This window comes from Pipistrellus kuhlii, unplaced genomic scaffold (genome assembly GCF_014108245.1).
Source record: "Pipistrellus kuhlii isolate mPipKuh1 unplaced genomic scaffold, mPipKuh1.p scaffold_m20_p_11, whole genome shotgun sequence".
NCBI classification, from domain to species: domain Eukaryota; kingdom Metazoa; phylum Chordata; class Mammalia; order Chiroptera; family Vespertilionidae; genus Pipistrellus; species Pipistrellus kuhlii.
Window position 1 is genome coordinate 48,197,151 of NW_023425416.1, and position 25,022 is coordinate 48,222,172.

Genomic DNA, 25,022 nt, shown 5'->3' on the forward strand with positions numbered 1-25,022 from the left:
TGCGGCCTGGGCGAGTCTATGTTGAAGAAGTGGCGTTAGAAGAAGTTTAAAAAATGTGGCTCTCCGAAGAAATGTCAATCGTTGTCCTGTTGCTATTTGGCTCTGTGGACCAATGAGTTTGCCGACCACCGGCCTAGGACCTTGGTCTCCAGGCTCCTGGGGACCCATTTGGGCCTGAGCCTGGGCAGGGTGGCCTGTGTTTAATGTCAGACAGAGGACGGGGGGGGGGGGGGGGGGGGGGGGGGGGGGGGGGGGGGGGGGGGGCCGGGGGGGGGGGGGGGCCGGGCTGTGAGGACCAGACCCTGCGCTGTGTATTCACCATCCAGTGCGCTCACTTCACACCCTGTATCCGAGGTTTCTCAACACTGAACACCCCAGGAGAAATCAGAGGACTGTGTGGGGGTAAATAAACGCTGGTCCCTCCACGTGACAGGCAAGTGATCTTTATACAACCGGCCAACGGGTGAGGCTGCGGGTGCGGATAAGCGGGCAGCTCCGGACAGAGGACGCCTCCTAAGACCCCAGGAGAGGGAGTGGCGTGGAAAGAATGAAACAAACATCTCCACCTGATGTCCCACCTCAGTGCTTCCCTGTCTGCAAAGGTGTCTGCACACATCCACCCGGGACCTACCCTGCTCCCCGGGGTCCAGGGCCGCACACACAGGCCGCACGCAGCCCTCCCCCGGGGGCCAGCCTTCCGCAGCAAAGAAACACGCAGGAGACGGTCAGGGTGGTGGACGAAGCTCTATCATACATACAGTGGAGTCCTGTAGGACGCTCTGCGGGAGGTATATACACTTTAGAAAACCTATGTACAGATAAATAATTTAACGGGGGCGGTCGGTAGTGTTCCTGGCTTTCCAAGGATGCCCGTCCCGCCCGAAGGAGCGGGAAGCCCATGGGAAGGTCGGGTTTAAGACACCCAGACGGGGCGAGGGGCCCTCCCATCATCACGCCGAGGCGGCTGGGATGCACCCTGTGCGGGATCTGTGTGGGGAGGAGGCCTGGGCCACCGGGAGAGGCTGCACACGAGGACGGTGCTCTGCCGCCTCCCCCCGGGGGCCCGGGTAACGGCCGGAGACGGCGGCGGCGCATCCTGGCTCCGCAGGGAGGACCCGGGCCGCCCGGGACACGCAGGGTGTCCTCTCCGCCACTTAAGGGCCCGTTGGCAAACGATGGCCCACTACTATTTTGGAATCTCGTTAGAAAAAAAAAAAAATGGCTTACATTTTATTCCATAAACATGGTAGTCAAAAAGTCAGCTCACAGTGTCCGCTAATTCTAGGCCTTCCGAGAGCCGAGGAGGCCGCGGTGGCCTGAGGCCGGCCCCGAGCACCTGGCCCTCCGGCGGGGAGGCCCTGCGGCCCGGGGGCTCCTCCTCCACACCTTCTAGCGCTTTCTAGGCGCCGGAAGACGGCGCTCCGCGCTTCCGGAGTAAGTGCTGGCGAAGCGGCCGCGGAGGCGCCCCCGGGAACTAATAGCGTGAACGTGGGCGGCGCGGCCTCGGAGCCGGTCCTCAGGCCACGGGCGCCGGCTCTCCCCGCCGGAGGCGGCGCACGACGAAAGTCCCCAGGGCCACCAGCGGGATGCACAGGGTGGAGGAGGCCACGAGCAGCCCGATGACGGCCAGCGCGTACGCCGGGTAGTCCTTGGTCACCAGCTGGCCCTGCAGGGAGAAGCGGAGCTCAGGGAGAGAACCTGCACAGGTGGAAGCCTTCTGGAGCGCGAGAGGCCCGCCCACCGGGCTCCGGGCCCCGCCCACCGGGCCCAGGGCCCCGCCCTCCTCCTCCGGGCCCCGCCCGTCCAATAGCCCCGCCCACAGCCCCCCCCCCCGCCTCCAGGCCCCGCCCCAGACCCCACCCTCCAGCTCGCCCCGCCCTCCCGCTCGCCTCGATGTGGGTGTGGGGCATACAGGAGGTAGCCAATCCAAGATTCTCTCTCATCATTGATATTTCTCTCTCTCTCTCCCTCTCCCTTCCTCTCTGAAATCAATAAAAATATATATTTAAAAGAAAAAGAATAACTGCACGTGGTTATGCTGGAGACGCCGGGCAGGGCAGCTGGTCGTGGGGATTGGCCCTTTTAGCCCAACACAGTCCAGTAGAACTTTCTGGGCTGATGGACATGAGCCACGTCCGGATACCAGACACAAGTGGTTGCTGAGCACCTGAAGTGGGGCCGGGGAGGCCGTGTGCTGAGCGTTCAAGTACCTGGGCGATGCGGCCCCTGTTGTGACCAACGACCTGCCCACGCCATGGCAGGAAATCCTTGGTTTCAGAAAACTAAGGCCTGCGCTCGCGAGGCAGCGGGGGGCCCCAGCAGGGCAGGTACCTGGGAGGCGTCCCAGGCTTGGTACTGCAGGGTCCCCGTGAGGATGTAGTCGCTCAGGTAGAAGAGCAGGAGGCTGATGATGAGCAGCGGGCTCACGCCAGCCCACATAATCTTCCAGTACCAGCTCAGGGTGCGGCCGGTCATGGCCTGAAGGTCATTTTCAAATCTGCTCGGAAAACGAGGAGAGGAAGTCTGGATTAGCCACGCTGTTGGAGCAAGGGGAGCCCAGCTTGCGCATCCCTGTTCGCTTGGGGAGAGTCTGCTCTGGCTCCATTGTGATTTGAACACAGGCACAGGGCCTCCCTCCCTGATTCCTTCTGGGGGTTGGATGGGGAGAAGGGCTGAGCAAAGCGATCGCCCACAGAGAAGTGGGCGTCAGGAGCCATCTTCCTGGTGCTGACCTTCAGATGGAGGCTGGCGAGCACCAGAGGGCAGCTCCCAGCCGCGGTGGGAACAGAGAGCCTGGGACATGGGACCAGCCAACCTCAATGCCAGGGGAGCTCCAGGGCAGCTCTGCCAGCGACTCTATTCCCCATTACAAACACCCCAGAGGGGAATCTCTTTTGCCCCCTGAAACCACAGCGGGTTTTCTGGGCGCAGACAGAGAGCCAGACTTGGGATTAAAGGGTGGTGGCCCGATGGTTGGAGTCACCCAGGTGTAGTTGCCTGAAGACCACCACCGTGTCCAATCGTGTCTGCAGACTGTCCTTCTTCCTTTCCTTTAAATGGACTCTTTTGCCTAAGTTCAGCAATAGCATAACGGCATCCATTCTTTTGTGGGTGTGATAGGCTAATCGTGTATTTTTAATATGCACACAAGTGAGTACGAAAAGGATCTTGGGTACCCTGGGAAACGCTGACCAGCCATCTCCTCGTTTCACAGGGGAAGGCACCTGTGACTCCAGGTGTGGCAGACCCAGTCCAAGGGCTTTCAAACTGCTCACCAGGACGGGAGAGGCAGCCTTGCAGGAGGGGCGGAGTGAGATGTCACCAGGTGCAACCACAGCCACTGCCTCTCTTCCACCCCTGGCCGGTCCCATGAGCTTCTTTCTGCCCCCGTGTGGCCGCTGACCTAGGCCACGAAGACTCATGTGCATAATGTGAACACTGGGATTTTCAAGCCCACACATGGCAGGAAGTGTTGGGTTCTCTTGTCCCGTTACCTCCCCTGCCCTCCACTTTCCTGGTTAGGGAAACCTGGGAAGAGCTGCAGAAAGGCCGCATGGCACTACTGCAAAGTGGCCACTAGATGGCGCAGCCCCCCCGCCCCTGCAAGCAGAAAGACTGCCCTCTGCTGGTCATCCCCAGATCTGGCTGCTTGCAAAATCCCCAGGGTACCTCCTTTCGTTTCTCCCTCCTTCCTGCCATTGACCAACACCCCTCTCCAGCCCCTCCACTGAGCCCTCCAGTCTTTGGCCCCTTGAGTGTGGCTCTTCCACGGCCTGGGCGAGTCTATTTTGAAGAAGTGGCATTAGAAGAAGTTTACGTTTAAAAAATGTGGCTCTCAAAAGAAATTTCAATCGTTGTGTTGGCTCTGTTGACTAATGAGTTTGCCAACCACTGCTGGGCGCTTCCTAGGTGACCAGTTTGTCCCAGTTTACCCAGGACTTCCCTGGGTTTGGCACTGAAAAAACCCCAACGTCTCAGGAGGCCCTTCTTTCCTGGGAAAACGGGGTGACTCTAACACTAAAGTCCTCACAATGTGACCAGCTGTGGGGGAGGAGTGCGGGCCGATAAAAAGGCATTCCTTGTAATTTGCAGTATTTGGAAATACTGCAAATTACAACCCCCTCTTTGAGAATCACAATCGTTTTCAAGGGTCTGAGAAATCCCAAAGGCAAAGAAACTGGCTTTAATTCATGTCCTGGACTTATTTGATGGCGAAAATCCCTCAGAAAGGCTTCCAAGAGCACAGTGGGACACTCGGCACAGGGGCCTGGCTCCTGGACTGTGCCAGCTGGGCCCCTGAACCCACCTCCAGATCAGTTGGGAAGACGATGAAAGACTGGGGTGGGGACAACGTGGTACATGCCTTCATTCGAGCAGCAGCAGGTCCCAAAACATAATGGGCCTCGACCCCCAAAATATGAAACTGATTCAGTGACTTGTGGGCCTGAGGCCCTGCATTCTTCTTGTTTAAAAAATACATTTGTATTGCTTTCAGAGAGAAAGGGAGAGAGATAGAAACATCAATGATGAGAGTCATTGATCGGCTGCCTCCTGCACACCCCCTGCCAGAGACCTAGCCCACAGCCCAGGCATGTGCCCTCAACCAGAATCGAACCCAGGACCTTCAGACCACAGGCTGATGCTCTATCCACTGAGCCAAACCAGCGAGGACGAGACCCTGCATTCTCACAAGCTCCCTGAGGCTGCCGCTCTGGGACCAGACTCACCCGCAGCTAGAGCCCCACCTGGACCCACCTAACCAGCATCCTGGGGATGAAGGCGGGGGTGGGGGTGGGGGGTCCCCAGGGGCTCCGGTGCACGCCCAGGTCTGAAAACTGCTCTAGCCCCGTGATTCTAGAACCTTAAATCTGAATCTGCCAGTCTTCAAGGTCTGACTTATCAACTGGCCTTTGGTCAGTGAGCTTGAAAAATGCTGGTTTCAGCCTTAGCTGGTTTGGCTCCGTGGATAGAGCGTGGGTCTTGGGACTGAAAGATCCCGAGTTCGAGTCCAGTCAAGGGCGCATGCCTGGGTTGCGGGTCAATCTCCAGTAGGGGGCGTGCAGGAGGCAGGCGATCAATGATTCTCATCATTGATGTTTCCATCTCTTCCTCTCTCTTCCTCTCTGAAATCAATAAAAATACATATTTAAAAAACAAAAACAAAAAACTGCTGGTGTCGGCCAAGGGCCAGAACAGCCAGGGCCCGGAGGCTGGACTGCCTGCCCCCGGAGCCGCTGGGGTTCAGCAGGGCCGCGGGGCCAATGCCCCTTACTAGAAAGCAGAAGCACAGGAATGGGGAAGAGGAAGGCTGAAGGCCGGTGGAGGGGACGGGAGGCAGAGGGTGAGCTGCGATCTGGGGGAAGACCGGAGCCCTGGCAGGGGCCAAGCTTAAGGGCAGCGCGCAGTGCGCTGGGCGGGTGGTTCCTGCGGGTGGGCGTGCCCAGCGGGCGGGGCTCTCACCTCCTCAGCCCGTACACGTAGCACACGGCCACGGTCTCCACCAGCACGATGAGCAGCAGGGACAGGGTGGCAGCGTAGTCGTTGAAGATGTCGAACCAGTAGTTGCCGGCCTCCAGGGTGAACACCAGGCCCACGGCGCAGTTGACGAGGCACACCAGACCTGCGCCAAGACACGTCAAGTTCACGGAGCTGGGCCTCCGTTCAGCAAGGACAAAAGCAGCGTCTCTCCTGGCCCCGGAGCTCTGGCTGCCAGGTTGGGGAGCTTGGCCTCTTCCCAAAGTCGGGGTGGCCGCTTCCCGTCCCCTGGGGGTGGAGAGCCAGACGCATGGGGTGACTGGCCCGTGCTGACTGCCCAGGGGTGGGGGGGGGGGGAGCTGGTGAAGGCAGGACTGCTGGGAGGTCGCCACCTCAGCCCCGTGGCCACCTCCACAGGCGCAGGACCCCGCGGAGCCCATCCACCTGCTGGTCCCAGCCCCCCATCCGCCCTCCCCGCCCGCCGCTCACCGGCGATGGCCTCCTTGGGCAGGTGGCGGGTGATGGCCTTGCTGTCGGTGAGGGGCGTGAGGATGGCAGCCGTGTTGCCCAGCATGCTCCCGATGCCCAGCATGAGCAGCATGAAGAAGTACAGCACGGACCACAGCTGGGAAACCTCCATGTTCTTGATGGCCTCCGTGTAGACGATGAACGCCAGGCCGGTGCCCTGGACGGCCTGCCCCCGGGGACAAGGCCCCGTCACACACCGAGGGCCGCCCGGCAGCTCGGACACACCCGGCGCTGAGCCGCGGGGGCCTCGGAGCTGGCTCTCCCCGCTGCAGACCAGCCCCCCTCCTCGGAGCCCCAAACGGCAAGGCTGCTGCCCACATGGGTGCCGGTTAGATGACTTTGTCCTTTCTGCTTTTTTTTTTTTTTTTTTTTAAATATATTTTATTGATTTTTTTACAGAGAGGAAAGGAGAGGGATAGAGAGTTAGAAACATCGATGAGAGAGAATCACCGATCAGCTGCCTCCTGCACACCCCTTACTGGGGATGTGCCCGCAACCCAGGTACATGCCCTTGACCGGAATCGAGCCCGGGACCCCTTAGTCCGCAGGCCAACGCTCTATCCACTGAACCAAACCGGTTTCGGCTCCTTTTCCTTTTAAATGTTAAAAAGGCAGAAAGGCCGAAACCGGTTTGGCTCAGTGGATAGAGCGTCGGCCTGTGGACTGAAAGGTCCCGGGTTCGATTCTGGTCAAGGGCATGTACCTGGGTTGGGGGCACATCCCCGGTAGGGGGTGTGCAAGAGGCAGCTGGTCAACGTTTCTCTCTCATCGACGTTTCTAGCTCTCTCTCTCTCTCCCTTCCTCTCTGTAAAAAACCAATAAAATATTTTTTTTTTTTAAAAAAAAAGGAAAAGGAAAAGAGGGCAGGGAGGACCCCAAGGGACCAGGGCCCCCGGGCGGCCGCCAGGGAAGAGGCGGAGGGAGGAGAACTCCTGCCCATGGGCGCCTCACCGTGTCCAGCTCGGCCTCCAGGCTGCAGTTCCTAATCAGCGGGAACACCTTGCTGTACTGGTCGGGGTAGGTGGATGCCAGGTAGCCCTTCGCCTGCTCCAGGTTGCTGGCCGTCAGGAAGCCATCTTCCAGGTCGAAAGAATTGGTCAGCAGCAGAATCACCCTGTGGGCAGAGCACGGGACTGACCTCTGGACGGGAGGCCGCGGTCCCCGCCTGCAGGGGGCTCAGGCCCACACCGTCCCCCCTCCCTCCCCCCCCCCCCCCCGCCTCCTCTTCTCTGATTAGGTGAGGCCTGCGGATTGCCAACCCTTCATTTGTTTAAAAATATACACTTGCATTGATTTCAGAGAGGAAGGGAGAGAGAGAGAAATGTCAACGGTGAGAGGAAAAAATCATTGGTCGGCTGCCCCCTGCACGCCCCACAATGGGGATGGAGCCCACCATTTGGGAATCGAATCCTGACCTCCGGAACGTTCAGAGGTGGACGCTCAACCACTGAGCCACACTGGCCGGGCAATTGCTGACCATTTATTTATTTATTTATTTATTTATTTATTTATTAAATATATAAAATATATTTATTTAAATCAATAAAATATCAATATATTTTATTGATTTTTCACAGAGAGGAGGAGAGAAGGATAGAGAGCTAGAAACGTCGATGAGAGAGAAACATCGACCAGCTGCCTCTTGCACACCCCCTACTGGGGATGTGCCCGCAACCGATGTACATGCCCCTGACCGGAATCGAACCCGGGACCTTTCAGTCCGCAGGCCGACGCTCTACCACTGAGCCACACCGGTTTCGGCCAATTGCTGACCGTTTAAAGGGCAAGGTGCTTAGAGCGGCTCTGAGGAAGCCTCGCACAGGAAGCGGTGACAAGAGGAACCAGCTGCACCTGCCTCTGGCAGGGCGTGTTTCCAGGACGTGGCTCAGCCAGCGCCACTGGCCTCCGCCGACAATAATGAAAGAAATGCCCACGCGCCTCCCAGGCGCCCTCCGCACCCTGGTGCCTGGCACTGGCCCTCGCGGCCGGCTTACTTGCTCACGCAGCTCTCGTAGTTGAAGGTGGCCTTGAAGCCGTAGATGGAGAAGGTGACGACGCTGGCGAAGATGGAGGTGGAGCTGTTGATGAGGGACACGATGATGGCGTGCTTCTGGCAGTTGTTAGAGGGCTCGTTGTAGCTGGCGAAGGCGATCAGGCTGCCGAACCCCAGGCCGAGCGAGAAGAAGATCTGGGTGGCTGCGTTGATCCAGGCCTTGGGGTTGGCCAGCTGCTCCAGCTGGAAGCCAGTGGGAACAGGCTGTGAGCTGGCGGATGGGGGGATGGAGGAGAGGGTAGGGAAAGGGGATCCCAGCTTCTTGGGCAGGGGAGGGAGGGAGGCCCTGGAGGACCCTGCCTGGCACAGCCGGGCCTGGGGCTGGAGACCGGCCTTCCTGGCTCAGGCCGCTTCCCCAGGGGAGTGTGCAGTGGGAAGTGTGGGGTGAGTCGCTTAAAAAGGAACCGGGCCGCTGATGCAGGAGCTGGATGGACGCTGCACGGGCCTGGGCCTCCCGAGGTGCAGGCGGTGGGGCCGGTGGTGAGGCTGAGGTAATGTGGCGGGGTGCAGGGGTTCTTGGGGGTGCTGCTACCACAGCCATTTGTTGCCAGGGGCTCGATTTGCTAAACAAAGAATCTGTCCGGCCCCCAAGGCAACCGTGGCGAAGACTGGCTGAGGGGAGCCTGGGGAGGGGCCCCGAAACCCCTGCCGAGAGGGGATTTGCCCCGAAGGGAAACGGAGATGATGCTCACAGCAGATAACTCAGCCCGCAGGCTGGATGGCGAGGCTGGGGTGAGACCGGGGCCGGGAGGCCAGGCGTGGGCAGCCGTCACGGGGGGCAGTGGGGAGTGGACAGGAGACGGGATGCCCCAGAAGTCACAGGGCTTAGGGACTGCCTGGCTGAGGGCCGCTCAGCACCCGCAGGTTATCCATCCCCACCCAGCCTCCTGGGTTCACCCACCCTCCGTCTCGCCCTCTCCGCCCCCTGGAAGGGGCAGGAAGGTGGGGTCCCGCAGGCCCCGGCCCTCCGGCTCGCACCTTGGGGGTGAACATGTACAGCAGGCCGTTGGTGGCCCCGTGCAGCGTGAGGCCCCTGATCAGGTAGATGATGAGCACGCAGTAGGGCAGCGACGCGGTGAAGTACACCACCTGCGGGCACAGGGGGCAGAGTCAGCCTGGGGCGATGTGGCCAGAGGGCCCTGTTTGCCTACAGCAGGCCCGCCGCCGTCCCCCCGGCAAACTCCACGCCGTCCGGCCGCAGGCTGCGGGCCGCGGGGAAGGCACGGGGGTCTCGGTCAGGTCCTGCGTCTGGGCTGGGAGGCGGGCGGTAGGACGTGGTCGCCAGGCCCGTAAGCGCCAGGAAATTCCTGGTTTCACAAGAGGCCCGGCCCTCCACGTCCCTTCAACCTGACCTCGTTCCGGGAAGGGCTGGGGCCGCCCTCAAACACATCCGTCACAGGAACGGGCGTGCATTTCAAACCCAGCGCTCAGGCTGCCCTCGCCGACCACCAGAACCCTTCAGGTGTGTGTGGAGGGGGGCTGAGATGAAAAAGCTCTTAGGCACTGCCCGTGGGCAGCGAGGCTGAGAGCGGGGCAGGTGTCTCCGGGAAATCTGGAACCATCTAAGGTTTTAAAGGAAAAATACCCCCTGTCTGGTTGCTTGGTGCTACTGGGCAGGGTGGCTGTGGGGCTGGCTGCCTGGAAATGCCTGACCTTTTAGGGGAGGGAAAGGCCTGGTTCTGAGACTGAGGGCTGCGCCTCTGACACCTTTACAGTTAGTCACCGGCAGGTGTTTGTGCCAGGGCACCGCCCGCCTCCCCCAGCCAGCTCTGGCCCTCGCCGGCAGGAGACAGCCTGGGCCCTGACACCCGGCCCCGCACCCTTAGCGCCCCCACCCCCCGCCTTGCCCCACCTTGCCCGTGGACTCGGTGCCCCGCAGGATGCACAGGTAGACCACGAGCCAGGCCAGGAGGAGGCAGAGCGCGGGCTCCCACTGCAGGCCGCCGCTGTCCTGGATGGATGGCGAGATGTTGAGGGTCTTCCGGTACCAGAAGTACTTGGTGGAGGAGGCCTGCTCACACTCGGCGTCGTAGCCAGTGCGGTTGGCGTTCAGTGGGCAGACGGACCACGGCAGGGGGTCCTGGGTCAACACAGCATCACGCAGAGGTGAGGGCCGAGGCGAAGCCCGGGGGGCGGGGGGGGGGGGCGGGAGGGGATCCTCACACGGGGCTCCTCACACGGGGCTCTCGGAGGAGAAGGGAGCTGGTCCCTAGGGCAGGCGGTGGGAGTCCCGAAGGTGGCCAGGGAGTCAGGGATTTGTCCCGGGCGCACACAGATGAGGTGGGGAGAAGGGGAGGCAGGGAGGGGGTGGATGAGGGGCTCCACACGCCTTACGGCCCTAACGGTGCTTTTTGAGGATCACCTGACCCTACTGTGGGTCAGAGAGACTGAGGACACAGACAACAGAACTCTGCCCGGCAGCCCGGCTGGTGTGGCTCAGTGGTTGAGCATCAACCTAGGAACCAGGAGCTCAACGATGGATTCCTGTCAGGGCACATGCCCGGGTTTCAAGCTCGATCCCCAGGAGGGGGCCGTGCAGCAGGCAGCTGATCAATGATTCTCTGATGTTTCTACCTCTCTCTCTCTCACTCTCCCTTCCTCTCTGAAATCAATAAAAGTATATTTTTTAAAAAGCCAAAACCGGTTTGGGTCAGTGGATAGAGCGTCGGCCTGTGGACTGAAGGGTCCCAGGTTTGATTCCGGTCAAGGGCATGTACCTTGGTTGCAGGCACATCCCCAGTAAGGGGTGTGCAAGAGGCAGCTGATTGATGATTCTCTCTCATCGATGTTTCTAACTCTCTATCCCTCTCTCTTCCTCTCTGTAAACAAATCAATAAAATATATTTAAAAAAAATATATATATATATATAAAAAAAAGAAACTCTGACCTGCAACCTCCCGCCTGTCCCCTGACCCGGTGGTCGTCTGCCCTTACCCTGCCCCGCTCCTACCCTGCCTCTGGCCCCGCCCCACGCCCTGGCCCCGCCCACACTCTGGCCCCGCCCCCTCACCTGGAAGGAGTGGAAGAGGTACCAGAAGGCCCAGGCGTTGATGACGTTGTAGTACATGGACAGGAAGAAGGACACCACCACGCTGGCGACGCCTGTCAGAAGCAGAGGGCGCTGAGGGCCCGTCCCCGCCCGCCTGACCCACAGCCCTGGTCCCCCATTCCTCCCCCTCCGCCCCCCTGCAGTGACCACCTGGGCTGGCAGAACCTCCGCAGCAGGTGTGGGGGCTCCCCGTGGCCAGGGCCCTGCGAGCACTGCTGAGGGTTAGTCTCTTCCCTCTCCTCTCTCCGGCGCCTGGGACAGGAGGTGTGACATTTCTTGGAGCCCCGAGTGCCAGCTGCTGTGCTAAGAACTGTACGTGCCTGGGCGTCACCATCCCCTCACAGAAGGGAAAACGCAGGCACAGAGCACGCCTGGGACCCGGGCTGGGCAGAGGCAGACACGGTGATTCCCCCTGCCCCCTCACCTGGGCCAGTCCCCGCCCTGGGGTGGCAGGGAGCAGGGTGTGAGGAGGTGTGTCAGGCGCATGGGACAGGAGGGAGGCTGTCCCGCATGCACAGTCAGTCTGCAGGGGTCCCGGGTGGGGGTGGGAGAGGGAGAGGAGAGCCGAGCAGAGGGATGGCTGGCAACCAGCGGTGTCTGCAGGCGCCCACCCCGTGTGTGCGTCTCTGCCCAACTCCTGGCCCCGGGACATCTCATTAGGAGCTTGAAACTGGCCCGGGTGTTGAATTCACACCACGGTGTCAGCAAACGCTATGCCTTCCCGCACCCCACCTGGAGAGCTGTGGTTAAACATCCACCAGCCCCCCGTTCGGCACAAACGTCTGGCCTCTTCCCTGGGGCACGGCGGACGATGCCCCGGAGAAGCCCTCTGGGACTGCTCGCTGGGCGGACTGTCAAACCACACGCCTCGGTGCTAAACATTAACAGCCCCGCACGCTGGGGAGGCAGTTCGGGTTTGAAGATGATTTGTGAGGGCACTGGGCACATTTCTCCCGCGCCCGAGCAAGTCACGTACACGTGTGCCCCCTCCTCGCCCTGGGGTGTCACTCTGGCATCCTGTCTGGGGCGGGATCGCTGGCAGAACAGAGCAGGGGCATCGCTGGTCAAAGTCCCTCCTGCTGGCGGAGGCAGCCCAGGAGCCGGAGGGTGTGAAGGCAGGTTAACCATCTCCCCAGGGTGCCAGGCCCCGGGCTCAGGGTGCCAGGCCCGGCTCAGGTGGCTCAGGGCGGGCAGGCAGTTGGGCGGCGTGTGCCCAGCTTCCGTCCGTCCACCAGGGAGATATCCATGACAGCCCGACAGCCCCTCAGTGGTGGGAAGATGAAAGAGCTGACGCAGGAGCCTGTGCTCTCCAGGCCAGCAGCTGGCACCCAGCAGGGCTCACGGAGAGGAGGTGCCACTCACAGCCAGCAGGGGGCAGTGCCCAGAGGACACGGAGGCACAGCTCCAGCGTGCAGCTGTTTCCTCTCTACAGACCGGCACCCTGCGGTCCAGAGGAGCAGTGCGGTCCCCGTTCCCCACCTGTGCCTCCTCCCGTCCTCACTCCTGTTCTAGGGCAGTCAGTCCCTCCTGGGTCGTCTGCCCACCCCACTCCAGGGTCTCTCTTGGGCCTTGTGCTTACCCTTTGCTCCCCCCGCGCCCCCCCCCCCCCCGGGCTGTCCAGGATTCAGGGAGGGGGCCTCCCGGTGGGGGAGGGCTGGAGAGCACCACCTACCAACTCCGCTCAGGTAGGGGCTGATGGTCCTCCAGGCGCCGATGCTGCCCTGGCGCATGCGCTGTCCGACCGCCAGTTCCAGGTACAGGAGCGGCATGCCCTCCACGATGAGCATGATGAGGTAGGGCACCAGGAAGCTCCCTGTGGGCGGCCAGAGCCAACAGCCAGGTCACCAGTGGCTGTACTCCGATCCACCAACCTCTCTGCCAACCTCCCCCTCCTCCCTCCCTGCCTCCCCCTCCCTCCTTTCCTTTCCTTCCTCCCTCCTTCCTTTTCCTTTCCTTTCCTTTCCTTTCCTTTCCTTTCCTTTCCTTTCCTTTCCTTTCCTTTCCTTTCCTTTCCTTTCCTTCCTTCCTCCCTCCTTCCTTCTTTCCTTTCCTTTCCTTTCCTTTCCTTTCCTTTCCTTTCCTTTCCTTTCCTTTCCTTTCCTTTCCTTTCCTTTCCTTTCCTTTCCTTTCCTTTCCTTCCTTTCCTCCCTCCCTTTCTCCCTCCCTACCTTCCATCTCTCCATTTGCTCATCCTGCACCTTCAGCCTTCACATGCTTCCAACTGCCATTCCTCTCATCCATCCATCCATCCATCCATCCATCTCTTCACCCATCTGTCCTTGAGTGATGACACCCAGCCAGGCCAGTGAAAATCTCTGGCCTATTTTACCGAGAATGTTGGAACTCTGTGTCTGCGAGGCAGTTCCCGGAAGGGAGGGTGCGACGCAAACGTTGGTTTTCCTACCCACCTCTTCTACTCCATATGTTTATCTAAAGACTCTAACAATCACAACAAAGGCTCCAACTCATGCGTTTGCTAGTGGTTTTTCTCTCTCGCCTTGGTAGTGACAGCTCAGGGCAGCGCCGTGGCGCCCAGGAAATCTGAAATCGTCATCATAAAAAGAGACTTGCCAGGATGTATTTGACTGCTGATCCTGAACATCCAGATCCTTACGGAGAACACCTCTTTTTTTAAAAAAATATATATTTTATTGATTTTTTTTACAGACAGGAAGGGAGAGGGATAGAGAGCTAGAAACATCGATGAGAGAGAGACATCGATCAGCTGTCTCCTGCACACCCCCCACTGGGGATGTGCCCGCTACCAATGCACATGCCCCTGACTGGAACCGAACCTGGGACCCTTCAGTCCACATACCGACGCTCTATCCACTGGGCCAAACCGGTTTCTTCAGGGGACTGTAAACTACACATGATGGACAGTCTTACACACATTGTGGACGGATCACGAGAATTCTCGTGTTTTCTGCTCTAAGGCTTGTGGCCGATCACTTACCTGGCCACTTGGGTAAAGTTAGCAATAGAACTACTGGTCTGCAATGTGTTAAAGAAGGGCCATTACTCACCACATCTATGGTATTAGGGCTATAAATACAGTCGCTTACAAAGAACAAAATCCCTATTCTGTCCTCTCTGTGGTGACTGATGGTTAGTTAGGGCCGGCCACACAAAGTTGCTAAATATTTTGCACATCATTCCACCCAGCTGCCCACCTTCAAAAAGTGCTTTAGGCATTTTGCAGACCTGACGTGCCCACCGGGAAGGGGGTGCGGAACGGCTGTTTCACTTTGTCCAGGCCAGCCCTGGAGCTGGGTGTGGGGAGGATGGGGGGATAGCCGCCCTGCTCCCCGCCCTGGAGGGGTCACCTGGACAGAGGAAGGTCAGCTGCCTCTTAATGGCCCCGCTCCCAAGCTAGTCCTCCAGCCTCACATTTCAGAGATAAGGCAGGGGCTGTGGTGTCTGTGTGGGGAGGCCAGGGGGTCCTCAACAGACAGAGCCTAGGCTACCACCTCCTTTTGGAGCACCTCTACGTGTATGTTTTATACCTTCAGCCGAAAATTTCATTAAAGAAATGTTTTTATTGATTCTAGAGAGAGAGGAAGGGAGAAACATCTATCCATAGACAGAAACATCCATCAGCTGCCTCCAGCACACCTCACCCTGGAGATTGAGCCTGCAACCGGAGCGTGTGCCCTGACCAGGAATCGAACTGGTGACCTCTTGGCTCACGGGTCAATGCTCAACCCCTGAGGCAAACCAGCTGGGCCTAAAATTCCATTTTAATGAAACTGACTAAATAAATTTTACAGCCACTGATTCCTAAGGAGCCACCTGTAGACAAGTACCCTTGGTGATAGTGGGGAGCCAGTGAACAGAGCTACGGACACCCCCTCCCCCCCACTGCCCCACACATGGACAGCGGCAGGCAGCCTGTGTGTGGGGGTCACCACATCTGACACCATCCCCCTTCCTGGCAGATGCCTTACCCACTGCTTCTCCTGTTGGCCCCGCCCCTCCTTCTCTGCAACCCTTCGGCCATGGCCATTCCTCCCCCAGGTCCGTGGCTGTGAACCTGAGAGAAAGGTCCAGTGGGAAAGAGGGCAGACTCTGAATTATAAAACCCTGACGCTACAGTGCAGGGCTTAAGGTCTGGTTCCAGAGGAACCGGCTCTGAAAGCTCAAGGTAAACAATGAGATTCACACCTGCTTACATAAGCAGCTCACACAAAAAGCCTCCATGGTGGGTGTATGATGCCCTATAATCCCCCAGGTCTGCCAGGCCCTCTCCCAACACACCCCCATCACCCCGTTAGTAGCTGCAACATTCCGCTAGGAAAACGGGTCCAGAATTCATTTCATTGTCCTTGGACACTTGGCCTGTGGCCAGTTTTCTGCCATCCCAATCTCGGCTGCGGCACAGAGCCAGACGCTGTGTGTGGCTATTTCCTCGGGTATAAATCCCAGAAGTAGATGGCAGTAAACATGACCAGGCAGAGGCCCCGTGGCTCTCTCACCGCAGAGAGAAGGGGGAGTGCAGGGCACGTACGATTCTGGGGCCTAGAACAAACTCTGCCCTCTCACTTCCGGGGCCTGAAGATGCTGCAGGCTGCTCTCCCTCCTGTCCTGCAGAAAGGCATCTCAGCACCGTCCCAAGCTCCTCTCCCCAGTAAGGAGTCCATCAGGGGTCCCACCCAGGGCATCCCGACAAAGAGGTGGTCTTGACACACCTGCTTGGAGCAGCATCCAGACTCTCAGAGGTTACAAGAAAAGCTCAAGGTGTTAAACCGTCACAGCAAGGTGCAGGAAAGCTTGTCCCTGTGACAGGGCCGGCCCCATGGCCCTCTGCCCGTGGAGGCGGGCAGTTCCCCTGTCCAGGTGGGAGTATGGGGCTCCATCACCCTGCCCCACAAATATCCAAACACACAACTAGAACAATATGCAGAGAAAACGAACTTCAGTATCTCAGACTGATACTAAAAACCCACCCTTCAAAATGCATCATCTTTATATATAAAAGCCTAATATGCAAAGTGTCCCCTCGGAAGTTCAGCGGGAAGACTGAGAGTTCGAGTTCCATTGCTCACGATGACATGAGCTGACCACCAGGGGGCGGCGTGGAACGAAGGATGGCCCCAGCTGGCAGCTGGAAGGCCTGGATGGGCCCGAGGGATCCTACCTGTGCATGAACTTCGTACACTGGGCCTCGAGTAGGCCTGAATGTATGACTCAGGACTTTTTATAAAACTTCTAGAAGAAAACACGGGAGAAAATCTTTCTGACCTTAGGTTAGTCCACATCAAAACGTGTCCTAGAGACGACATGGAAAGCATTGCCTGTGAAAGAAAATATCGACAAACGGGACGTCCTTTTAATTCTGCTCCGTGAAAGACAGCGATGGGAGAATAAAAAGACAAGCCACAGACTGGGAGAAAATATTTGCAAAACACATATCTGATAAAGACTTTGTAATCTAGCACATAGAAGGGACTCTCAAAACTCAATAATGAGAGAAAAAAGGAACCCTGTACAAAAAAAAAAAAAAAAAATTGAGCAGACATTTTACCAAAGAAAATATTTCAATGGCAAATTAGCACGTGAAAAGATCAACAGCAGCGTTCACTAATTCACGATGCAACTTCAAACCCCAATGAGATGCCCCTGCACGCCCTTTCGAATGGCTCAACTCGCAGACGCTGGGAGCCCCCATCCCGCGCTGGACGGGAGGGAGGCTGGCGGATTCACCAGCTGCTTAATAAAGCCAATGCCAAGTCCTGGGAGGGTTTGAGAACGCCCACAGTTGCCGGGGAAACGGAAGATGCTGCAGCCTGCCAGTTTGGCCGTTTCTTATAGCTTAGCGCACACTCACCGGAGGACCCCACCATGACAGTCCCAGAGAAAGGAGCACTCACATTCCCACAAACCCCTGGCCGCGATGTTGACGGCAGCTCTCGTCGCAGTTGTGGAAAACTGGAAACAGCCTATGGTAATCACCCTCCTACGGGTGAACGGGTGAACGGGCAATAAACGCAGGCACCTCCACACCCGGGAGACTTAACTACTCGGCGACGAAAAGGAACAGACGCCCGCAGCTCCCGACAGCCCGGGAGCGTCTCAGAGAGGCATCCCGCTGAGGGGAAGCCGCCGGAATCCGGGCCCCGCACCCTGGGACTCCGTGGCTATGACACGCTGGAGAAAGCAACCCCGTAGGGACAGAAAACAGATCTGGAGTTGTGGGGGGAGAAGGGAGTAGGGAGAGGGGGGGTTAACCGTAAAGGGCACGATGGTGGCGACAGTAACACAACCATTGCATGTGTCATCACTCACGGAACTGGACACCAGAAAACCCCGAAATTTTCTGCATAGAAATCTCTGCCGATAAAAGAGAAATTGAGCCAAACAGGTTCGATTCTGGTCCAAGGGCATGTACCTTGGTTGCAGGCACATCCCCGGTGGGGTGTGTGCAGGAGGCAGCTGATCAATGACTGTCTCTCATCAATGTTTCTAACTCTATCTCTCTCCCTTCCTCTCTGTACAAAATCAATAAAATATATATTAAAAAAAGAAAAAGAACCCCAAGATCTTAAAAAAAAAAAAAAAAAAAAAAAGAGAGAGAGAGAGGGAGAAATTGGTTTTGCAGTTCGATTGAAAACACGTCCACTAACCCACCTTCTTTTCACGGGACTGTCCCCAGGGCTCCCACATATGGAAGTCCGGACCCGGGCTCTGCTCGGGGGGCCCCTGGCGTCAGGGAGAGGCGGACAGAGGCCCGAGAAGCCGCCTTCGCTCCCTCCTGTGTGTCCTGGGACGCATCGCGTGGTAGGTTACATGCAGCCACATTCGGTGCAGCTGCTCCCACGAGGAGTGGGAGCTCACGTCCCACCTGTGGGTCTGGCTGGCCGTGGACCTGCTCTGTGGAATGGGAGGTGGGGAGAAGGATCCCTCATTCTCCTGGAAACTTGGCCTGGGACCACCTTGTCAGGCAACTGAGGAAGACCAACGTGCGAGGGGCCCAGCCAGACCAGCCGAGAAACATGCAGCCCCCCCAAGACCCGTGAGAAACAACTAATTGTGGTTTCAGCCACTATTTTCTTCTTTTTGTAAAAAAAAATATATATTTTTTCATTGCTTTCAGAGAGGAAGGAAGAGAAACATCAATGATGAGAGAGAAGCATTGATTGGCTGCCTCCTACATGCCTCCTACTGGGGATCAAGCTGGCAACCTTGGCCTGTGCCCTGACCGGAGTCGAACCATGACCTCCTAGTTCATAGGTCAACACTCAATCCCTGGGCCACACAAGCTGGGCATCTTTTCTTCTTCTTAATACTTCAGCGTGTATTTCCTACAAACAAGGACATTCTCTCACAGAATCCCTGTGCACTCAGCAAAATAAAAAGATTAACACTGAGCCCTGGCCGGTTAGATCAGTTATTAGAGGATCATCCTGATATGTCAAGGTTTCGGGTTCCATCCCGGACCAGGGCACTTACAAGAAGTAACCAATAAATGCATAGATAAGTGGAATAACAGATCGATGTCTCTGTCTGTCAGTCTCTAAAGTCAATAAAAAAATTTAACGCTGATAGAGGACTATTATTTTATCTACAAACCTCTGAACTTTGGCTTTCCTTTGAGTCCCAGCCCTCAGAAAGGGAGGGAGAGAAGCACTGTGAAGACAATGTCTAGAGCGACCCTTTAATACAGCTCCTCATGGTCTTAGGCTCTACAGCAGCGGTTCTCAACCTGTGGGTCATTAGCAGGGTCACCTAAGACCATCAGAAGACACAGATATTTACATTACGATTCAAAACAGTAGCAAAATTACAGTTATGAAGTAGCAATGAAATAATTTTTTAAAAAAATATATATTTTATTGATTTTCCACAGAGAGGAAGAGAGAGGGATAGAGAGCTAGAAACATCAACCAATGAGAGAGAATCATCCATCAGCTGCCTCCTGCACACCCCCCATCGGGGATGTGCCCGCAACCAAGGTACATGCCCTTGACCGGAATCGAACCCGGGATTCCTCAGTCCACAGGCCGATGCTCTATCCACTGAGCCAAACCGGTTTTGGCCAACGAAAAACATTTTATGGTTGGGGGTCACCACAGCATGAGGAGCTGTATTAAAGGGCCGTGGCATTAGGAAGGTTGAGAACCACTGATCTAGAACTTGGTCTCTAAGAGTCAAGGGGACACTGCTTATAGAACAGCATCGGGCAATGAAGAAGAAAGGACAATTCAAGAAGAAACAGGATTCCATGACGGTGGAAAATAGGAACACAGCCTTGAGCCAGGATCCTGCCGCCCAGAGGAAGAGGGCGGAGAAGTGGGGACGAGACGAGGCTCGGACAGTAAGCCCCAGGGTCTCCCGTGGGGAATGAGGACGGGGACACAGGCGGCAGGTCCCACAGGACATCTCCCTGCGTGTGTCACGGGCGGGCTCACTGGTCCCGGGGAAAGTGATGAAAACGTACTTAACACCGAGTCATAGAACTCACACGTTTTAAAGGTAAAAATTGCCCCTAAGGGGGCCTAATAAATGAGGATGGAAGACTTGACTTTAGGTGATCTTGTATTTTATGTCTGTGTTGTATTTTACTTGTGTTTTTCTGTTTTCTAAATGTTATACATGGAGAGGCAGTACATGGGTAACTCCAAACCACAGAAATCCGTTATTCTAGGCAGGCATCCTCAAACTTTTTAAAGTGGGGGCCAGATCACGGTCCCTCAGAGAGCTGGAGGGCCGGACTATATGAACTACTAATTCCTACTGTAACACCTCGGCTGCGCTCACTGCCCAAAAAACCTGGCGGGCCGGATCAGACTCCTCTGCGGGCCGCATGTGGCCCGCGGGCCGCAGTTTGAAGACGCCTGACTAGAGCATGCTGCTACTTATTTTCCTAATTGTCCCACGCAGTACCTGATCTGTCTGCTACACCCAAGAATCTCACTGGAAGAGAAATTCCTTCTGTGTGAAACGGACCACCGCAAGCCCTGGCATCTCCCCCCCCCCCCCCCCCCCCCGCCTCTCTCTCTTGTCCCAGGAAGAGACAAACCGGGGTCTGCCACTCTCAGGGCAAAGTTTCCTCAGGCCCCCAAACTCCTCCTCTGCCTGCACGTACACACCTCTCTGTGCTCTGCAAAGCCCACCTGCTGTGGCTCCGTTCCGGGCTGGGTGCGGGCTAGAAGGGCTGTGGCTACAGCGGTGTGCCGGGGCCGGCTCCCCCTGGCTCCCAAGAGCTGGCTGTGCCCATCTCCGCCCGACCCCACATCCCGGATGTGACTCTGCTAGTCTGCCGTCGGCCGTGGTGGGAGCATTTACACCATGGGAATCAGCACCTGCTACATGCTAGGTCCTGCGCTTCCAAAGCCGGTGGTCTGACACCTCTCAGCCCCCCACTGCCTGGCCCCCAGCAGCTGGTGCCGAGGAGGGGGCTTCCTCTGACGGGTGGTCGATGGACCAGCCGCTTTATGGGCACCGCCTGGGAGCTTGTGGAAACCGCAGAATCCTGCCCTCCTGCGGGTACCTGAGGCAGAATCTCTGGGCCTGGGGTCCAGCGGCTCACCAAGATCCTACGACGCACTGGGGAGAGCAGCAGGGGCTTTGAGGGGAGGGGACAGCCAGGCTTAGAGTGTCCTACTGCACGGTCAGCTAGCCTCGGATGCCCTCTTTATGGCTCCAATAGCCCACAGAGACAATTCAGGAGGAAAAAAAAAAAAAAAAGCTGGATTGCCAGCAGCCACACCACCATGCTCAGGGCCGCACGTTTCTTTCCCGGTGGGAGCACGTGCTTCTGCCAACAGCAGCCACGGGCGCTCTCTCCCCTGCACCTCAGCGCGCGGCAGGCACATTTGCATCCCGATTGCTTCCTCCTGAACAACTTAGACTTTGGCATGATCGCCGTGACCCGCCGGCTTTTTCCAGAAGAGGCGGTGTGTGGTTCCGACAGCTGCACCCCCTCCCCCGCCCCCGGGCCAGGAGGCGGTTGGTACCTGGCGTGCAATCTGCAGAATTAACATTCCGGGGGGGAAAGGAGTCTCCCCGATGCGGGCACAAACCCCTAATCCGTTTTATTCTGGGAAGTATTTGGCACCTCGAGGCTCCTCGGCTGGTCAACCAGCTCTTTGTTGACCGGGGGTGGGAGGTCCCCGCTCTGTTTGGAAGGAAGTGGCACTCGGAGCCTTTTATAAGGCGGCTGGTTTTCCCTTCAGCTTTCCGTGAAGGATGGATCTGTAAGCTGCCTGGGTTGGGGGTGGGGGGAGGGGAGACATATAAATCACTTATGAATTAATAGGCGACATGATTGTCAGCAAAAGGCTCAGAAAAACCACCGGCCTCCCCACCTCACAGACCCTCATAACGAACCTGCTCATCCACCCAACAAAATATAGTGGCGCCTCCTCCGACCCCCGCCTCCGCACAGAGACGGGCCAGGAGGAGACAGAGAAGCTCCAGAACAGGGTGCAGACCTTTGGGGGGACAGCCTGGGAGCGGCCTGGCCTCGGGGAGGCCTGGGAGTGACCCAGGCTAACTGCAGCTCAGGAGGAAATACCCGTGCAGGGTGTACGCGGAGTAGCTGTGCCCCAGGGAGAGTGGTTGGTGTAGTTGGGGGAGGGGCTGGAAGCTGGGTGGCAGGGAATGAGGTGGAAATCGGGGCAGGTTCAAGTTAGGTGTTAGGTGTTCACTGTGCTAGGATAAACTACTTGGTCATTTTTCTTTCTTTTTTTCTTTTTCTTTTTAAAAAAAATATATTTCATTGATTATTTACAAAGAGGAAGGGAGAGAGACAGAGAGCCAGAAACATCGATGAGAGAGAGACATCGACCAGCTGCCTCCTGCACACCCCCCACCGGGGATGTGCCCATAATCAAGGTACATGCCCTTGACCGGAATCGAACCCGGTTTTGGCGGTCATTTTTCTATAGATACTAACGCCTGAGAGGGTGCTATTCACCCAACCAATATCCACCCATCCCCCAACCCAGCCATCCTTCCATCCTCCCATCCCTTCGTCAACCCTCATCCATTCATCTTTCTAGCTACCGACCAAGTTAATATACTCTGTCCTAGGCACAAGTTTTTTCTTTCTTTCCTTTTCCCAAGTCCTCAAGTTCTTGAGGTTTCCCCCAGCAACGCCTTAGATATATTCTACTCCCGCGTTATTGTGTCCACCTGCAGACTGCCCAGGTGATGGTGTTGTTAGAAACAAGGAAGGAATAGTCATGTGACAGCAAGGCTCACCTGGCTGGTGTCTGGGACAGGACAAAGAGCACGGGTAGATGTGCTGACACAGAATGACAGGGAAATCGCATCCTGACAAATAGTTACTTCAAAAGGCAGTTAGGGTCCCATTACGGCATATGGCCACACACACCCTTCACATAACTAGGATATATTTATGTCAGCATTAAAAAAAAAAAAAATTTTCAGCCAAAACCGGTTTGGCTCAATGGATCGAGCGTCAGTCTGCGGACTGAAAGGTCCCGGGTTCGATTCCGATCAAGGGCATGTACCTTGGTTGTGGGCACATCCTCAGTATGGGGTGTTCAAAAGGCAGCGGATCGGTGATTCTCTCTCATCGATGTTTCTAACTCTCTACCCCTCTCTCTTCCTCTCTGTAAAAAATCAATAAAATATATATATATATATATTTTTTTTTTTTTTAAAAAGAGAGAGATAAGCCTTTCTCTGACTTAAAAAAAAAAAAAAAAGTTCAGGATTAAGAATGCACTATTTAGCCCTAACCGGTTTGACTCAGTGGGTAGAGCATAGGCCTACAAAACGAAGGGTCCCAAGTTCGATTCCAGTCAAAGGCATGTACCCTGATTGTGGGCACATACCCAGGAGGGAGTGTGCAGGAGGCAGCTGATCGATGTTTCTCTCTCATCAGTGTTTCTCTCTATCCCTCTCCCTTCCTCTCTGTAAAAAAATCAATAAAATATATTTTTAAAAAAAGAGGATAAATCTCATTTAAAAAAATGCACTTAAAAAAAACCCCTCTGTGCATTAACCTTTTTGTTGAGGTTTTGTTTTTTTGTCTTTGGAGTGGTGGGGGCAGGAGAGAGGAGCACTGTTTTAGGTCTTGGTCTTCTTACATGGGTTAAATTTTTCAAATACTTTGGCTTGACATCTTTCATTGTCCTTCATGGTGGAAAAAAAAAAATCCATGCAGATTATAGAAGATATTACACACAATACACACACACACACCCACACACCCTTTAACATAAGCCAACACCACTCACAGACAACTAACTACTATGAACAGGCTGGTATATTTTTTTCATTCTCTTTTCTCTGCTTATTTTAAACTGAGATCATTCATTTTATGCAGCCTGGACTCTGACTTCCCTCCCTCCATTGAATGCGTGAAATGCATTAACAGTGGGGACCCCGCACGGACGGTCCACATTTCCCCAGCCAGGCGCCCGGTCAGTGGTGCTGGGCTCAGCAGTGTCCAGTGTTTTGCTTTTACTGAAAGATGGAGACCATCCTGTACCTTCTGCCTTCTGTCAGAACTCTCATATCTCCTTTGGGTAGTATTTTAGAAACGGACCCACTCAGAGAAACATTTTTTAAAAACCGCCCAACTTCAGTCCGTGCGGTCACATGGCCTTCCACAGGCCTTGGCCTCCGGGGAGGTTCGGGGGCCTGGCACAGGCGCCCCAGCTCTCCGGGTGCTAAGAGAATGGGGTGTCTGGTGCTGTCCACCTGGTGAGTATGCTGTGATGCTTCAGAGAAAAAAATTGTAAAGAAAAGGAAAGAAGGAAGGAAGGAAGAAAGGAAGGAAGGAAGGAAGGAAAGAAGGAAGGAAAGAAGGAAGGAAGGAAGGAAGGAAGAAAGGAAGGAAGGAAGGAAGGAAGGAGGGAAATGATTTGCCTTCCTGCCCTCTGCGGTTCCAAACCCAATCTTTTTATAAGAAATCTAAAGGAACGGCTCACGATCCTCCCTCCTGAGTCTGTCCTGAGTTTCTAACCACGCCGCGGGAACTTAAGTTTCGGAGCTAGAGAGAATACCGAGTTTCTGTTGAAGCAGGCAATTTCCTGCTCCCTTTTGACCCTCATTAGAATGCAGACTGTGGCCACCTCTCAGAATAGTGTCCCTCCAGCCTCCTGGAGCCTGGCCGTCAGTGTCCGGTCAGGGGGCTTGGCCGCCCCTGGAAAGGGGCTGGGGCTGGGGCTGCAGGGGACGTGGGAAGTGTGGGGGCGCCTTGGCTGCCCCTGGGTCCCCTTCCCAGCTCTGCCAATCGGGGCAACCACAGCAGCACGCCCCGGGCCTCCTGCGCTGGCGCACGGGCCAGTCCCGGCGCGCCCTCCAGCGTGGGGCTCGGCGCCCGGTGCCCGGTGCCCGGCGCCGGCGGCACTCACCTCCGCCGTACATCTGGCACAGGTAGGGGAAGCGCCACACGTTGCCCAGGCCCACGGCGTACGAGATGCAGGCGAACACGAACTGCAGCGGGTTGGCCCACAGCGGCCGCGCTTTCTCCATGGTGGCGGTCCGCGCTGGGCTGGCCTCCCGCCCCGCGCCCGCTCAGCTGCTTAGGTGTCCGGCCGCCGGCGCGTCCCGCCCCGGCCTGGGGGTGGCCCCGCGCCCGGCCCGCCGCCCGCCTGGTAATGGCTAATCTCATTAACGGCGCGCCCGGCCGAGGGGCGAGGCTGGTGAATGGGTGACGGGCGGGGTGCCCCACCCCGCCGGCCCCGGAGGCCGGGAAGGCGCTGGAGATTGCGCCGCCCCGTCCTGTCCAGGGGCTGGAGGTCGGGCTGGGGAGCTCCTTAGAGTGATCAACCACCTCCCCAGCGCTCATTGGGCGCCTCCTGTGTGCTTTGCCTGGGGACAGGACTGAGAACCTGCCTGCAGCTGACTTTCTGGCAGAGCAGTGCTTCCCAAACTTTTGACACATGGGTGCCCCTTCTATAACTTTCGTCACGCTGAGTACCCCTCGTGCTCATGAG

The 25,022-nt window shown here is 56.8% G+C and overlaps 1 protein-coding gene across 1 annotated transcript; it reads right to left on the minus strand.

The window, feature by feature from the left end:
• Window positions 1-1,209: 1,209 nt before the first annotated feature.
• On the minus strand, window positions 1,210-24,676 carry SLC6A20 (solute carrier family 6 member 20). Its single transcript, XM_036432071.2, has 11 exons — window positions 24,438-24,676; window positions 12,779-12,919; window positions 11,068-11,159; window positions 9,909-10,136; window positions 9,035-9,145; window positions 7,998-8,239; window positions 6,955-7,117; window positions 5,965-6,169; window positions 5,461-5,620; window positions 2,332-2,497; window positions 1,210-1,666 (listed from the first exon to the last, which is right to left on the minus strand). The coding sequence occupies exons 1-11, from the start codon at window positions 24,556-24,558 to the stop codon at window positions 1,517-1,519; spliced, it is 1,779 nt and encodes a 592-aa protein (XP_036287964.1). The 5' UTR covers window positions 24,559-24,676; the 3' UTR covers window positions 1,210-1,516.
• Between the last annotated feature and the right edge of the window lie 346 nt (window positions 24,677-25,022).

What these genes read in the sequence shown, in the direction of transcription:
- SLC6A20 (XM_036432071.2), bottom strand. Translation starts at nt 24,558, where the DNA reads ATGGAGAAAGCGCGGCCGCTGTGGGCCAACCCGCTGCAGTTCGTGTTC. An exon ending in GTGCCAGATGTACGGCGGAG is followed by an intron (nt 12,920 to 24,437) that starts GTGAGTGCCGCC and finishes GGCCGCCCACAG; the next exon opens with GGAGCTTCCTGGTGCCCTAC. An exon ending in GCACCGAGTCCACGGGCAAG is followed by an intron (nt 9,146 to 9,908) that starts GTGGGGCAAGGC and finishes CTGTGCCCGCAG; the next exon opens with GTGGTGTACTTCACCGCGTC.